At 54.7% G+C, this 14,374-nt stretch overlaps 2 protein-coding genes across 2 annotated transcripts; one reads left to right on the top strand and one right to left on the bottom strand.

The window, feature by feature from the left end:
* Positions 1-5,416: 5,416 nt before the first annotated feature.
* Positions 5,417-11,160, bottom strand: LOC147371566 (uncharacterized). Its single transcript, XM_086399351.1, has 2 exons — positions 7,419-11,160; positions 5,417-5,586 (listed from the first exon to the last, which is right to left on the bottom strand). Exon 1 carries the CDS (start codon positions 8,889-8,891, stop codon positions 7,761-7,763), a length of 1,131 nt encoding a protein of 376 aa, XP_086255477.1. The 5' UTR covers positions 8,892-11,160; the 3' UTR covers positions 5,417-5,586; positions 7,419-7,760.
* ATG101 (autophagy related 101) lies at positions 7,867-13,675 on the top strand. The gene is made up of 4 exons (XM_086399353.1): positions 7,867-7,937; positions 8,168-8,313; positions 11,138-11,464; positions 12,972-13,675. The coding sequence occupies exons 3-4, from the start codon at positions 11,213-11,215 to the stop codon at positions 13,374-13,376; spliced, it is 657 nt and encodes a 218-aa protein (XP_086255479.1). The 5' UTR covers positions 7,867-7,937; positions 8,168-8,313; positions 11,138-11,212; the 3' UTR covers positions 13,377-13,675.
* The last annotated feature ends 699 nt before the right edge of the window (positions 13,676-14,374 follow it).

Here is a 14,374-nt window from a genome sequence, read left to right as displayed (position 1 = left end):
CCTGCCTGATGGAAGCTCGACAAAATAGGGCTCTGCTCTTCAATAGAACAGAATCAAGGGCCTTCCCTGGTGCTCCAGCCCCCACCTACAGGTTCCCCAGAGAGTCCCCCACCACCTGCCCTCACTCAGGTTTTGGGATGATGGCTGAGCCCCAGGTCTTCTGAAGGGTCCACGTAGGGGTAGGCTGGGGAGTCCTGGGCCCTGTGCATGATGACCGCCACCCCCCACAGTGTGTGAGCATCCAAGCACATGTCCCTGGCTGCCCCGCCAGAGCCCCTGAGTTGTCACAGCCCTAGTGAGGCAGGGGAAGGGGGTGGGGTGGTCAGGAGATCTGCCTCGTTTCTCAGCCCTGGCTCCAACTCCATGCTGCTTTCTGAGAAGCCCCGCTCCCTCGCTGAGCCTTGGTTTCCTGTCTGTTCCGTGTGGAGGTGAGTCTGGTGGCAGTACTCTGGTTAGGAGCAGAGTTTGCTGGGAAATCTCCCACCAGCTGTAGCTGGATTGAGTTTCTCTCCCTTTGGGTCACCCTTTGGCACAGACAGATGTAGAGCACACGGCAGGCCCCCGGGGAAAGCAAAGGTGCTTGAGAAGATGCTTCCCAGGGTCAGGAAGCAGGCAGGGCAGTGGAGAGTTTTGGTCCCTACAGGTATCTAGGCACCACGGTGAGGACAGCAGCTACCACACCTGCTTCATCATCCACTGAGTTCATATATTTGCTATTTCTAGTCCTCGACACCACCCTATGAGGAAAGCCGGCAACAGAGGAAAGTGAAGAGAGCAAGGACTCCAGAACCGGACTACCTGGCTTTCTAAAAAGTCTTTTCCTAGCTGTGGAATTTGGGGCAAGTCACTTCTCAGTGTTTTCGTCTATGTTGTCGTTCAGTCGCTAATTTGTGTCTGACTCTTGGTGACCTCCTGGACTGCAGCACTCCAGGCTCCTCTGTCTTCCCCTATCTCCCAGCTGCTGCTGCTGCTGCAGCTGCTGCTAAGTTGCTTCAGTCGTATCTGACTCTGTGGGACCCCATAGACGGCAGCCCACCAGGCTTCCCCGTCCTTGGGAGTCTCCAGGCAAGAATACTGGAGTGGGTTGCCATTTCCTTCTCCAATGCATGAAAGTGAAAAGTGAAAGTGAAGTCGCTCAGTCGTGTCCGACTCTTCGTGACCCCATGGACTGCAGCCCACCAGCCTCCTCCGTCCATGGGATTCTCCAGGCAAGAGTACTAGAGTGGGTTGTCATTGCCTTTTCCAAGAGTTTGCTCAAATTCATGTCCATTGAGTTCGTGATGCTATCTAACCATCTCCTCTGCCCCTTTCTCCTTTTGCCTTCAACCTTTCCCAGCATCAAGGTCTTTTCCAATGAGTTAGCTTTTCATATCCGTGGTCAAAAGATTGGAGCTTTAGCTTGAGCATCTATAAGTGGGGAAAATAGTATCTATTTCACAAAGTTGCTATAATGATTACAAGGTGAATGTATACAAAGTTGTTTCCAGCAGTGCCTGCCATTTAGCAAGCACCAATAAATAATAGCTATTGTTTTCGCCAAAGAAGAGAATTCATTTCAGAGAAAAGGAAATGACTTTCCCAAGGTCACTTGACTTCTAAGTGGCTGAGCTGGGTGGGTCTAACTACTGTACTTAATCACTAGGTCTCCCTGTACAGGGCCTTGTGAGTTGCAGAAACACCATGGACAGTGGCTGTTTCCAGGACTTGGGCGATAGGGGTACAGGGTAGGGGGGCTGATTTCTCCAGCCCCGCCCTGCCCCACCCAAGGCCTGGTGCCTGAAGGCAGGCCCTTTCTTTCCAACTAGCAACTGGAAGAACTGGCCTCCGAGTCTTGCTAGGGGCTGGGAGGACGAACAAGGGGGCATTGAGCCTGGTGGGGCCTCACAATGGCCGCTCTGTCCCTGCAGCCTGGGGGCTGGGTCATTTCCGTTGGGGACAATAGTCAAAAGGCAGTGACGCCGGCAGGGCCTGGAATCCCAGGCGGGATTTTCCGAGGCCTCAAAGCTTTCTGTTTGTCCTCACAGGAGACCCAGGAAGCCTGCCTCCCTCTGTCCCCAGCCTCACCCACACTGGGCCCCGAGCCCAGAGGCCCCCAGTCCGGAGGTGCCACAGTGAAGGGGCTATGGTTCTGAGGTCTAAGGTCTGAGTGAGTAGGGGGAGACAGCCCTTCACTAGGGCCTGGGATGGAAGAAGCTGCCGTGGTTATGGAGGGAGGTGACGAGGCTCGGCCTCAAGGAGGCACAGAAGCTTCTGACCCTCACAGGCAACCACTTGGTACTTGAGCTGTAGGGTACCTCACGGTTGCTCTGAATGTCCAGGGCGCTGGGCTGGATGGTAGATGGCCCTGTGGCTGCGGAGAGAAGCGTATGAGAATTTCTCAGAGGTAGGCAGCTGGGGACAGTCTGCAGGTCTAGTGATGTCCTTCCATGGCTAATGAGGAACTATGTTGGGCCTGTTCTGGTTGAGGGCAGTGCTGGGTTGCCTCAGGTAAGAGCTGGGCCTGGGGATTCCCAGGGTGTTTTAGCTTAAATCTAGATGAGCCCCAGCTTCACTAAGCCCCTGACTTTAGCAGTGACCCCAGGGCTGCTGGGCCTTCTCAGAACATGAGGCTAAAGGGGTGAGCCTCTGTCCATCTGCTTGCGGCCCTGTCCAGGCCTGGTCTTAAAGCCCTACAGCTCAGCCAGCAGCTGCTCTGTGTTACCTGGAGCCCCAAACCTCTTCTCCTCCCTGCTTCAGGCTCAGGCCGCTGCCAGCCCTGCCCTGGTCCCAGGCTGGGGGCTGTTGGGTAAGGCCTAGGCCGTCCAGTGGGACTTCGAAGCTTCCAGTCTGCTGTGGGAAGGGCAGGAAGGAGCACAAGACTGAAGAAACCCCTTTCCACCCCCTCAATATCTCCTTTGCCACACAGCTGGGAACATTCTGAGGGCAGGGGGCACATTTCAGGGTCCCCAGCTGGACTCAGAGGTGCCTGAAGGCCCTGGGGCCTTGGCATCTGTCTCCTGCCCCCCACCCCTAGGCCCATGTTCTGACCATCCTGCCCACCACCCCTGCTCCCCTTTGTTTCCTGCTGGGCCCTGACCCTGCCAGACCAGGGGGGGCCACTTGAGGTCTCCTCAAGGTCTCACACAGGTGCTGGCTCAGGACCATAAATCATGCCGGCACGGCTGTGAGGGCTGGGGGTGGCAGCTGGGCTGGGAGGGGAGCGCGGGGGGGCCCTTCTTGGTACATGCTGCGTTAGCAGGGAGCAGTGCCCAGCTGCGAGCTAGGCAGGCGGGTGCTGACTGTTGCTGCCCTCATCCAGGCACAGCAGAGCAACAGGGCCCCCATCCAGGGAGTCTAGCATCAGGGTTGCCCAAGCGGAAGACCTGGACCTATCCCAGGTAACTGGGGTACCTTGAGGACAGATACAGCCCAACAGGAAACCTGGGAGAGAAAAGCAGCCCCCCCAGGAGTAGATGGAGACACTCCCTTACGAAGGATGGGTAAACAGGCCTCTTTTCTTGCATGGATAGTCTCACAGAATCCTCTGCCCCAAAGAACAACAGTCATGCACACACCTCCCAGAGGAACAGAGGCACAGACTTTGCAGGAAGGATAGCTTGACCCCTTCCCTCTGGGGGACAGACGCAGAAACAAAGCCCCACCCCAGTTGGCCAGAGAGATAAACACAAAGATCTTCTGCGAGACAGAGACACACCAGTCTTCCCCAACACCAAAGGCCAGAGCCCCACGCATCCCGGGGCAAAGGGCAGCCAGTGCCACCTCCTGCCCTGCCCAGGTCTTGAGGCTCCTGACGAGGCTGGGCTGGGAGGCCCCTCTTTCTCACGCTCTCTGTCACTCTCTCGTCCGCCCAGCCATTTCCTTTGCCTTAAGGGGTGGGGGCTGGGAGTGACAGCCCAGAAAGAGTGGGAAGTGGAGTAGCCCCTGCCCAGGATCCCAGGGGGCAGATGTCAGAAGTGGACAGCTGGTCCTCATCGCCCCCGCGTCCTGGCTCGGACTAGAGGGTCGGGAGGCAGGGTGCCGGCTGCCCAGCCAAGCTGGCCACTGTCAGGAGCCCCCAGCCTGACGTCAGTCCCACTCATTGTTGCTGCTGAGGCTTGAGTCACTCCCTGTGACGCACGGGGGTCAGCTCTGGAGCGGCTGGGGGTGGCTTCAGGGCTTAGCTCTCCCCTGGGTGCACTGGGATGGGGTGGGGCCATCTGAGGCCACAGTCGCCTTGCGAAGCCAGCTGCCTACTCCCAAGGTCTTGGGTTGGCCTTCAAGGTCCCTCCGCAAGCTTTCGCCGCAGACGTGCCTCAGAGGGCCTTCGCCAGTCGCCTGTCTGCCCGGCTGGCCGTGACTCTGACTGAGAAGTCAGCTCCCCCTGTGCTGGCCCGTCCTGCCTCAGAATGCTCGGTTTCCAGCCTCGCTGAGACCTCTCCTTCTAGCTCTTTTCTTTCTCTTTCTTCAGGAAGCCTCCCCAGCATAATTCCATGTGGCCCCACTTCTTCCCGGAATTGCCAACCCCCCTTCTTGTCCATCTCCTCTGGTTGCTGTTGTCCTGGTTTTCTGCTGGTGCCCAGTCACCTCCCAGCTTGCTGAGAGCAGGGCCTGGGACTCCTTTTCACTCTGACTGTGTCACTTTCTATTCCAGGCCACAGGCATCTTTCTGGGATTACAGCAGTGGCTTCAATTCTGGCCCCCTCTGGCCCCTGCAGAACCTGCTGTCATTTTTTCATACCCTTTGCTGTGTCTTCCCACCCAGGTGCAACTCCTGGTCCATCTCCTCTGTGAGACTCTGAGGCCTTCCCGGAGGGCCAGGATTGCAACTCGTCCCCCTTGGTAGGCAGCGCACGGGCCTGGCATGGGGAAAGTTTCACAGGTGCAGCATGATTGCATGATTCCATCTGGGTCAGCAGGAGTGCTGGCAGAGGATGGGAGAATTCATTCCACACAGCCTCATTTTGAGGGGCTGAGACCCCACCCCCCATGTTCCTGACAGGACCACCCAGATGGGTGTAGGACTCAGGATCAGAGTTACAGTAAGAATAGTCCTTTAAGGATTCAGGGAAGTATGAGGAGGCAAGGATTGGCCAGGATCTGGGCCTGAGACAGGAGAGGTGAGATGTCTCAACCTCATCCTCAGGCAGGAAAGGCTCCAGGGACGGACGGGGTGAGGTGTGGAGGGAGGAGAGTGGGAAAAAAGACTGGCAGGGGGCTTCTCTGGTGGTTCAGTAGTTAGAACTCCACACTTCCAGTGTAGGGGGCACAGGTTCAATCTCTGGTTGGGAACTAAGATTCCACATGCTGTGTGACATAGCCAAAAGATAAAAAGAAAAAGAAAAAAAAAAAAAAAGACTGGCAGAATGAGGAAAGAGTAGCTGTGTGGCCTTGGCAAATGTATTAGTCAGGATTCTCCAGAGAAACAGAACCAATAGGATGTGTATATATAGAAAGAGATTTATTATGAGGAATTGGCTCATGTGATTATGGAAGCTGACAGGTCCCAAGATTTGCAGTCAGCAAGCTGGAGATCCAGGAGAGCTGATGGTGTGATTCTGAATGTTGGCAGGCTCGAGGCCCAAGAGGAGCTGATAGTTTGGTTCAAATCTGAAGGTAGGGGGAAAAAAAACTGATGTCCCAACTTGAAAGTAATCGGGGAGGGTGAGAACCTTTTATTCCATTCAGGGCTTCAACTGACTGGTTGGGGCCCATCCACACATAAGAGTCTTCCCTGGTGGCTCCGACTGTAAAGAATCTGCCTGCAATGCAGGAAACCCAGGTTCAATCCCTGGGTCAGGAAGATTCCCTGGAGAAAGAAATGGCAACCCACTCCAGTATTCTTGCCTGGAGAATTCCACAGACAGAGGAGCCTGGTGGGCCACAGTCCATGGGGTCGCAAAGAGTCAGACACGACCGAGCTGCTAACACTATTACCCTCAGTAGGGAAGGCAATCTGCTTTGTTGTTGTTTGGTCCCTAAGTTGTGTCCAACTCTTTTGTGACCCCATGGATTATAGTCTGCTAGGCTCCTCTGTCCACGAGATTTCCCAGGCAAGAATCCTGGAGCGGGTTGTCATTTCCTTCTCTAGGGGATCTTCTCCACCCAGGAACTGAACCCATGCCTCTTGCATCTCCTGCATTGGTAGGCAGATTTTTTACCACTGAGCCACCAGGGAAGCCACACTGTCTGTGATTCAAATGTTTTTCTTCCAGAAACACCCTCATGGACACACTCAGAATAATATTTGACCAGATGTCTGGGCACTCTGTGGCACAGTCAAGTTGACGCATAAAATATCCCATCATAGCTTGTCACTCTGTATCACTGGGCCTCAGTTTCATTATCTGTAAACTGGGGAGAAATTGTACTTAATTTCCAAGGCAGTTGGAGAAATCAACACACTAGTGCATGTGAAGTGCTAGTGTGGTGCCTTGTAAAGCTCTGCTGCTGCTAAGTTGCTTCAGTCGTGTCCGACTCTGTGCGACCCCATAGACGGCAGCTCACCAGGCTTCCCCGTCCCTGGGATTCTCCAGGCAAGAACACTGGAATGGGTTGCCATGTCCTTCTCCAACGCATGAACGTGAAAAGTGAAAGTGAAGTCACCCAGTCGTGTCCAACTCTTAGCGACCCCATGGACTGCAGCCTACCAGGCTCCTCCGTCCATGGGATTTTCCAGGCAAGAGTACTGGAGTGGGGTGCCATTGCCTTCTCCTTGTAAAGCTCAGTGACAGGTAATTCTGACGATGGTGATGTCAGGACAGTGGCAGTGAAAGCTCCTGAGATGAGTGTGTCAGGGCACAGAGTGCCTCCAGTCACTCCCCACAGTCTCCGGCAGTCGGTGGAAGTTAGGCTGTTTTTCTATTTTCCTGGCCATGCCGCATAGCATATGGGATCTTAGTTCCCTGACCAGGGATCGAATCAGCGTCCCCTGCAGCAGAAGAGCGGAGTCTCTACCACTGGACCACCAGAGAAGTCCCTAGGCTCTTTCTTCCCCCTCCCCAGGGCTGGTTCTAATTGCCCTGTTTGTCCCTCCTTTGCCTTCTCACAGATCCTCCCCTCTCAGTAGTTCATCCTGATTCCCTTCCGGTTAAGTCCAGGCTCTAGAGGAGGATGTTGGCCTGTCAGGCCGGCTACTTTCTCCTTCCCCAGGCCCCGTTTATAAAGGAGGAAATCAGAAAGGATGAATGACATCAAGAGGCCCATACAGAGGCAATGGCAGAATTACAAGCTTTACAAGAACAGTCACCAGACTGGTCATGGCAGAGCACCAAGAAGTGCTCCTGTGTGAAGATCACCGAGTAAGGTTAAGCCCCCTTTGCCTGGTATCTTCCATTATGCACACTGAACCAACTAAAGTTTTCCCACTCAGAACACTGGCCCGAGTTCATCTCCAGGGCACCTCTCCAAATGCCACGTCCCTCATCTTAGGGGATTGGTACCTCTTCCAGTCCTCTGAGACCAGAATTGGGGACCACGTCTCGGTCCCAGGGGTGGCCTCTGCCGATGACTCCTCTCCGTCTAGGGAGGCAGCACAGAGCTCGTCAGGTCCCTCCTTCCCTCTCATCTCTATGGCGGAAGTGAGTTGTTCCAGCCGAAACACAACAACATCCTCGGTGGTGGGGTTAAATGGACTCGTCCAAACGAGGGGGATACTTCTTACCATCAAATGTTAAAATCCGAGACATAATCCAGAAGAAAGCAATATTCAAAATATAGAGCACCATGCGGTGGTCTTTGTCCGCCGGTGTGGAGGTGGAACGGTCCGGGCAGCTGCACTGGTGTCAGGGCTCGGCCAGCTGTGCTCGCGCCCCCGCCGGAGGCCGATGGAGCAGGTGGGACCGGCCGGGCTCGCAGGGGCGGGACTTTCCGGCGCCGGCACCGCCTCTTGCCGAGGTGATCTGGTCTCCTCCGGGAGGGCGGTTTCTTGCCCCGCGGGTCCCAGACGGGGATTCTGGGAGGTGGGAGACAGTTCTAGCCGTGTGGCCCTTGTTCTGTGCGAGCGCGGGCGCGCCTCGAACTCCCGGGCCCGGCCAGGCTGGGCGCGGGGCTCCGCTCCTCCCGCGTCCCTGGACCGTGGAGGTTCGCCGGCATTGGCGGCGGGAGAAACTTAACCCGGACGGGAAGTCCTTCCTGCGTCCGACAGGGTCTCTCGATGCGGAGCCGAATAACTTTGTGTTTTTGCGTTCAGCCTGTCTCTTGCGGCTCGTGGCGCGCGGGGAGGTTTCGGCGTACCTGCGGAGATCGTACCTGCGGAGGACGTACGTACCTGTGCGTGAGGAGGAGAAAGGGCAAGATCCATCCTGAGTGACCCGCGTGCCAGCCTCTCCGCGTAAGGTGAGGCTGGGGGAAACCCTGTGCTCCGGCCTGACCCAGAGGAGGCATCGATCAGCGTCTGCCCCGGTACTCTGGAGACCTGGGCCTTGGGGGAACCGAAGCGACGAGACTTCCCAGGCACTGCCCTGGCAAAGTCCCCTGCTCACGGGGGGTCGAGGGTGAGGGAGCAGACAAGCCCATCGCAGAGCAAAGGTGGCCGCGTTGGGAAGGAGGCTGGGGTTGGTTCGTGTTGACTTCCTGAAGAAGTGGAATCTTGAATAGCACTGAGAATGAGGGAAGAACCTGGATTTGGGGCAAAAGTGAAAAGAGGGGTGGCCTATTTGACAGTTTGTGGGGGATACCAGAAGGGGTTTGTGGAAGAAAAGAGAGTTGGACCAGAGCTGGGAGTTTTCCGATGGGAAACTGCTGGATGGAATTAGACTAGAGGGCAGAAATGAGCAAGAAGCCCTGCTCATCCTAAGAGTATATATGGGATAAATCAGTCCAGCAGTCCTTTCAGGATGAATTGAGCAGTTGCTGTGTACTCGGAACCAGGTATACTGAGATTCCACTGATGAATGGGATACAGCCCCTGCCATTAAGGAATCGTCTGCTAGTAGGAGAGACCAGACAAGATTAACACCTGTGAAAAGATAAGATACAGGTAGTCTTCGGAGAAGGCAATGGCAACCCACTCCAGTACTCTTGCCTGGAAAATCCCATGGATGGAGGAGCCCGGTAGGCTGCAGTCCATGGGGTCGCTAAGAGTCGGACACGACTGGGTGACTTCACTTTCACTTTACACTTTCATGCATTGGAGGAGGAAATGGCAACCCACTCCAGTATTCTTGCCTAGAGAATCCCAGGGACGGTGGGACCTGGTGGGCTGCCGTCTATGGGGTCGCACAGAGTCGGACACGACTGAAGTGACTTGGCAGCAGCAGTAGCAGCAGGTAGTCTTGGGCTGATTGCCAGTGAGAGGCAGAGCCAGCTTGATCTCCGAGTGGTCTGTGGACTGCCTCCCTGACTTCAGGGGCAAAGAGACAAACCAGTACACTTTGAAGAGAGTTGCCCGACCCTGAGGAATTAAGATGTGATGTGAAGCTGGAATGTTTATGGGGACTGGAGACCTTTAACCTGTAGAAGGAGTAAGGGGGTGATGGCAGAGTTGCCTTTGAATATCTGAAAGGCTCCTTTGTGGGAAAGGGGTGGGACTTATTCTGTGTGTGACTCTTGATATCAGAATTAAGATTAGCAGTTTAAAGCACTAAGAGACAAAGTCCTTCCATAGAGGGAGTCTCTGAGTAGAACTTTGAAAAGACTGGAATGACCTGCTGGGAGAGGTGGTGAATTCCCTGTCAGGGGAGGTGTGTAAGCTGTACCTTCTCAGCTAAGAAAGTTGACTGTTCCCTCTCCTTCTCAGCTCATATTCAGTTACTGATGAAGTTCTGGTCCTCAAGTCTGTTCTTCCCTTCCCACGCCCTCCACCAGTCCTGTCCTAGCCTTTCGTCATCTCTCAGCAATAATAACGTAGTAATTAGAGCAGGTCATACTGAGTGTTTAGTGCTTGCCAGGAACTGCTTCAAGTGCTTCACAGATGCTCACTCACCCTATTCTGGAGAGGACACCTTCAAGGTAGCTATTGTGAATATCCTTTTTTTATGGATTGGGGAACCTGAGGCACTTAGGGGTGAGGCAACATGCCCTTGATCACACAGTGAGCTGATGAGACAGCTGGGGTTCCAGCCCAGGCAGTCTGGCTTTAGAGTCCCTGCTCTTAACCACCAGCCTGCTGTGTTTTACATGTGTTATTTTATTCCGTATTTACAGATAAGAAAGTAGACTCAGAGGTTGAGTGATTGGCTTAAGGTCAGAGAGCAAGTTACTGGAGACCTGGGATTCGGACCCTGGGCCACTGGATGTGGAAACCCCACACTCTGCACATCACGCTGCCGCATCCCATTGCACTGTCTGGAAATGACACGACTGTGGTGGCCTCTAACTGGACTCCTTGCCCAACCCTTTCTGCCTTAAATTGACAAGCTTTTTTTTTGATGTTTATTTATTTGGCTGCACCGGGTCTTGGTTGTGGCATGCAGGTTCTTCGATCTTTGCTGGGGCATGTGGAATCTAGTTCTTTGACCAGGGATCGAACCCGGACCCCCTGCACTGGGGGCTCAGAGTCTTAGCCACTGGACCACCAGGAGAGTCCCTTAAATTGGCAAGTTTTTACCGCAGTCTGTGAGATTTGGTGTGTATGTGTCAGTCAGGTTTTCAAGTTCAGTCTTCTTAGCTTTCACTGACTTCTCAGAGCAGTCTGTGACCCCTCAAATAGTGACGAGCCATTCTTCATCTGTTGGCTGGAGCTAACTTTCTGATGCGCAGATTCAGTGTTGGACAGTGATGCGTGGACTCTTCACCGCCCTCGGGACAGAGTCCAGATGCCTGGTCATTCAGGGTCCCAGGAGATCAGATTCCAGTCTTCCTTTTCTTCTCACTCCCATCATGGCGTCTCACTACTCTGGTGAAGTTTACCTGCCTGTCTGTCCTCCATCCTGGCAGCTTCTCCAGGGCTGGGGCTGGCAGGGGTTTACAGTGAGCATGTGCTGTAAACCACACTGGATGCCGTCACGGAATTCAGGCCGGAGCTGGGTGTTTGGATTGGTAGCTTTGAGGCTCTCCCCGTCTCCCATCCCAAGAGTCTGTGGTCCTCTGCCAGCACGTGCGGCTACAGAGCAGAGAAGGGCCGTGATGGCAGGGGACAGGGCTGGGCCCCGAAGGATGTGAACAGGTGACACGCCAATCAGCAGAATGTGTCCACATTCTGACCTGGCTCCTCTTGCAGGGTGGCCCCTGGGTGGGGTGAAGCTTCACCGTCTTTCCTCTGGTCCTGACCTCAGCGTGGGCCACCGACTGCAAGATGAACTGTCGATCGGAGGTGCTGGAGGTGTCGGTTGAGGGGCGGCAGGTGGAGGAGGCCATGCTGGCCGTGCTGCACACGGTGCTCCTGCACCGCAGCACCGGCAAGTTCCACTACAAGAAGGAGGGCACCTACTCCATCGGCACCGTGGGCACCCAGGACGTGGACTGCGACTTCATCGACTTCACCTATGTGCGTGTCTCCTCGGAGGAGCTGGACCGCGCTCTGCGCAAGGTCGTCGGGGAGTTCAGGGTAAGGTGGGGTGCAGTGGGCAGCAGGTGGCTGCTGAGTGTCGTCACCTCCTTGCTGTTGGACCAGCTCACCCTTCCTAGGTGTGCATTTCAGGTTCTTTCAGGTTCTCAGGAACAGGCGTGTTCAGAGCTCCTCTGGGTGGGGAGTGCTTGGTAGGGGGGTAGATGAGGGGGCCTTGTGAAAATACCAGCAAGGAGAGCCAGAAGCCCTTGGAGCACTGGCGGCCCAGGACCCTTGGCTGAGCATCGCCTCTGCACTCTTGGCCTCTCTACTGACACCTCTCTGCTTCTGCTTCGGGCCTTTCTCATATGAGATTCCCTGAGAGGGAGGGCTGCTGGGCTCAGGCAGTGGCTGTCCCAGAGAAGGGTCCTGTGGGCGGTATGGCAGGTGTCTGTGTGGGCCTGTAGGGGCTAGGAGAAAGGTGGAAGGGACACACCAGGCTGCTCACGTTGGTCATCTCGGGGTGGGAATGGAGGTGTGATTTTTAATTCTGTCTTCATTCAGGGTTGCAGTGTTTCACTCTTTCAGCGAGTGCATATTTTTACAATTTAAAGTAACCAAGGGAATTTCTCTTAAGGTGCCCTTCCTGAGATTGGAGGAGGAGGGTTGTCTGTCTGGCTTCCATTCCATACACGTGTGATCCTCATAGGGGGTAGACTCTACCAGCCACAGGGTACTCCCCACCCTCCCATCGCTCCAAGCCTAGAAAGGGCACGTTCATGAGTTTCTCTGTCCCCCTTCGGGGGAGGCAGTGGTGTTCAGACTCCTGTCCTCCAGATGCCTATGAGAGGCACACGAAACACAGTGGACTCTTAAGGGCATGGACTCTACCACCCACAAGTGTGTGATCTTGGCAAGTGACTCTGCTCCTCTGGACTGCAGTTTCACTATATGTAAATTTGGAGTGAAAGCTGTACCCATCTCATAGGGTGTATGCACCACGAGGATTAAGGGAGTCAAATATGTCAAGTGCTGGAGAGCCGTCACACAGGAGACACTGTAGAAGCGGTAGCTGTTGTTACTGTCAGCAGAGGGAATGGGAGCTTGGTTTGTCAATAAACGAGAGACTAACTTCCTGATGAGCTGTTAAGGAGTTGAGGGAGGCATCCTTATCTTTGGGTTGACCCTAACTCAGAGAGAAAGGTAGAAAGGGGCTTTGGGGTCTTGGCTACACTGGGAGGAAGAGTGGGCCATCGCACCCCATTGGGGGACAGGCAGATTTATTAGACCAGGTGGCCCCATTCGCTTCTGTCTCTCTATTCAAGGATCACCGGGCTTTTCTTGAGAAACTGAGTTTAGGTTGTCTTCGAGGGAATGAAGGAGGATTCTGCTTAAGAGGAGCCATTTGTGTCACTTTACACAAATCCTTTACTGTCTGGGTCTTGTTCCCTGCCCTCCCTGGAGGTCTGATAAAGAGAGCGATTCTCTGGGGCATAGGAAGCTGGCCCTCGCAGGTGAGAACCCAGTGGAGGCCTTGGCCTGCTCACTCTTGCTCCTCCTTCCCCAGGATGCTCTGCGCAACTCCGGGGGCGACGGGCTGGGGCAGATGTCCCTGGAGTTCTACCAGAAGAAGAAGTCTCGCTGGCCGTTCTCCGACGAGTGCATCCCCTGGGAAGTGTGGACAGTCAAGGTGCATGTGGTGGCCCTGGCCACGGAGCAGGAGCGGCAGATCTGCCGGGAGAAGGTGGGGGAGAAGCTCTGCGAGAAGATTATCAACATCGTGGAGGTGATGAACCGGCACGAGTACCTGCCCAAGATGCCCACGCAGTCAGAGGTGGACAACGTGTTTGACACGGGCTTGCGGGACGTGCAGCCCTACCTCTATAAGATTTCCTTCCAGATCACCGATGCCCTGGGCTCCTCCGTGACCACCACCATGCGCAGGCTCATCAAAGACACCCTGGCCCTCTAGGTCTCTCCAGGGCCTCGGTGCTCCTTGATGGCTTACGGACCTTGGCTTCTGGGGATCGTACTGTTAGGCCCCTGGGGCTCTGGAACCCGCTCCGGGTCCTTGATGAGACTTGGAAGGGCCGCCCTGGCTTCCTCGTGGTGTGGTTGCCAGTCTCTGGTCATCCTTGTCACCTTCACTGACGGTCAAGTCTGGCCTGCACTGTCTCTCCATACTCCTGGTTTCGGGGCGGGCGGGGTTCCCCTTTCCTACACTGTACAGAGGACCCATCACTAGGATGGTGAATAAAGCTGAGAATGTGAGTTTGGGTTGAGCTGTCTCTCCCTTGACTGGTGTTACGCCCTGAAACATTTTAGCACTTTCTGGCAGAACTTCGAGGAACACATGAATATGTTGAAGGCATTATTCCAAGATGGGGGTGCATGATGGGACTGAAGATAGATTAAAGATCGATCTTGTACTTTGTTGGACATTCACATAAGCAGGTGTGACCACGGTCAGTCCCATAAATGATGACACAGATCAGGATCTGCTGCTTTTGGATATGGCTGTGCTATTTCTCCTCCCTTCCTAAGGAAGCTATGACCTGCCGTTTATATTATCAGATGACCCCAAAGAATATCTCCTCTGTCTCCATAGAGCACACACAGGCCCCAACTTGCACAGAAAGCTCATTTGACTTGGTGTCTTCTCCCTCTGGAGAGAGATTGGCCACCTTGAGACTGGTGTCCCGTGACACTTCTGGTTTGGGCTGACATGGGCTTCTGTGGTGGCTCAGACAGTAAAAAATCAGCCTGCAATGCAGGAGACCTGGGTTCAATCCCTGGGTTGGGAAGATCCCCTGGAGAAGGAATGGCAACCCATTCCAGCATTCTTGCCTGGAGAAGTCCATGGATGGAGGAGCCTGGTGGGCTACAGTCCATGGAGTCGAAAAGAGTCAGACATGACAGAGCAACCAACAGTTTCACTTTGGTATCTCACATCCATTTCTAGGGAAACAT

Source organism: Bos grunniens, chromosome 5 (assembly GCF_055505025.1).
Source record: "Bos grunniens cultivar Pamir isolate PY7600 chromosome 5, Bosgru_T2T1.0, whole genome shotgun sequence".
Taxonomy (NCBI): Eukaryota; Metazoa; Chordata; class Mammalia; order Artiodactyla; family Bovidae; genus Bos; species Bos grunniens.
This window is presented reverse-complemented; position numbering and strand designations above follow the sequence as displayed.

Excerpts from the sequence above, each read along its gene's own strand:
- LOC147371566 (XM_086399351.1), bottom strand. The coding sequence starts at position 8,891 with ATGGCAGGGGCTGTATCCCATTCATCAGTGGAATCTCAGTATACCTGG.
- ATG101 (XM_086399353.1), top strand. The coding sequence starts at position 11,213 with ATGAACTGTCGATCGGAGGTGCTGGAGGTGTCGGTTGAGGGGCGGCAG. Across the intron at positions 11,465-12,971 it reads AGGTCGTCGGGGAGTTCAGG|GATGCTCTGCGCAACTCCGG; the intron begins GTAAGGTGGGGT and ends CTCCTTCCCCAG.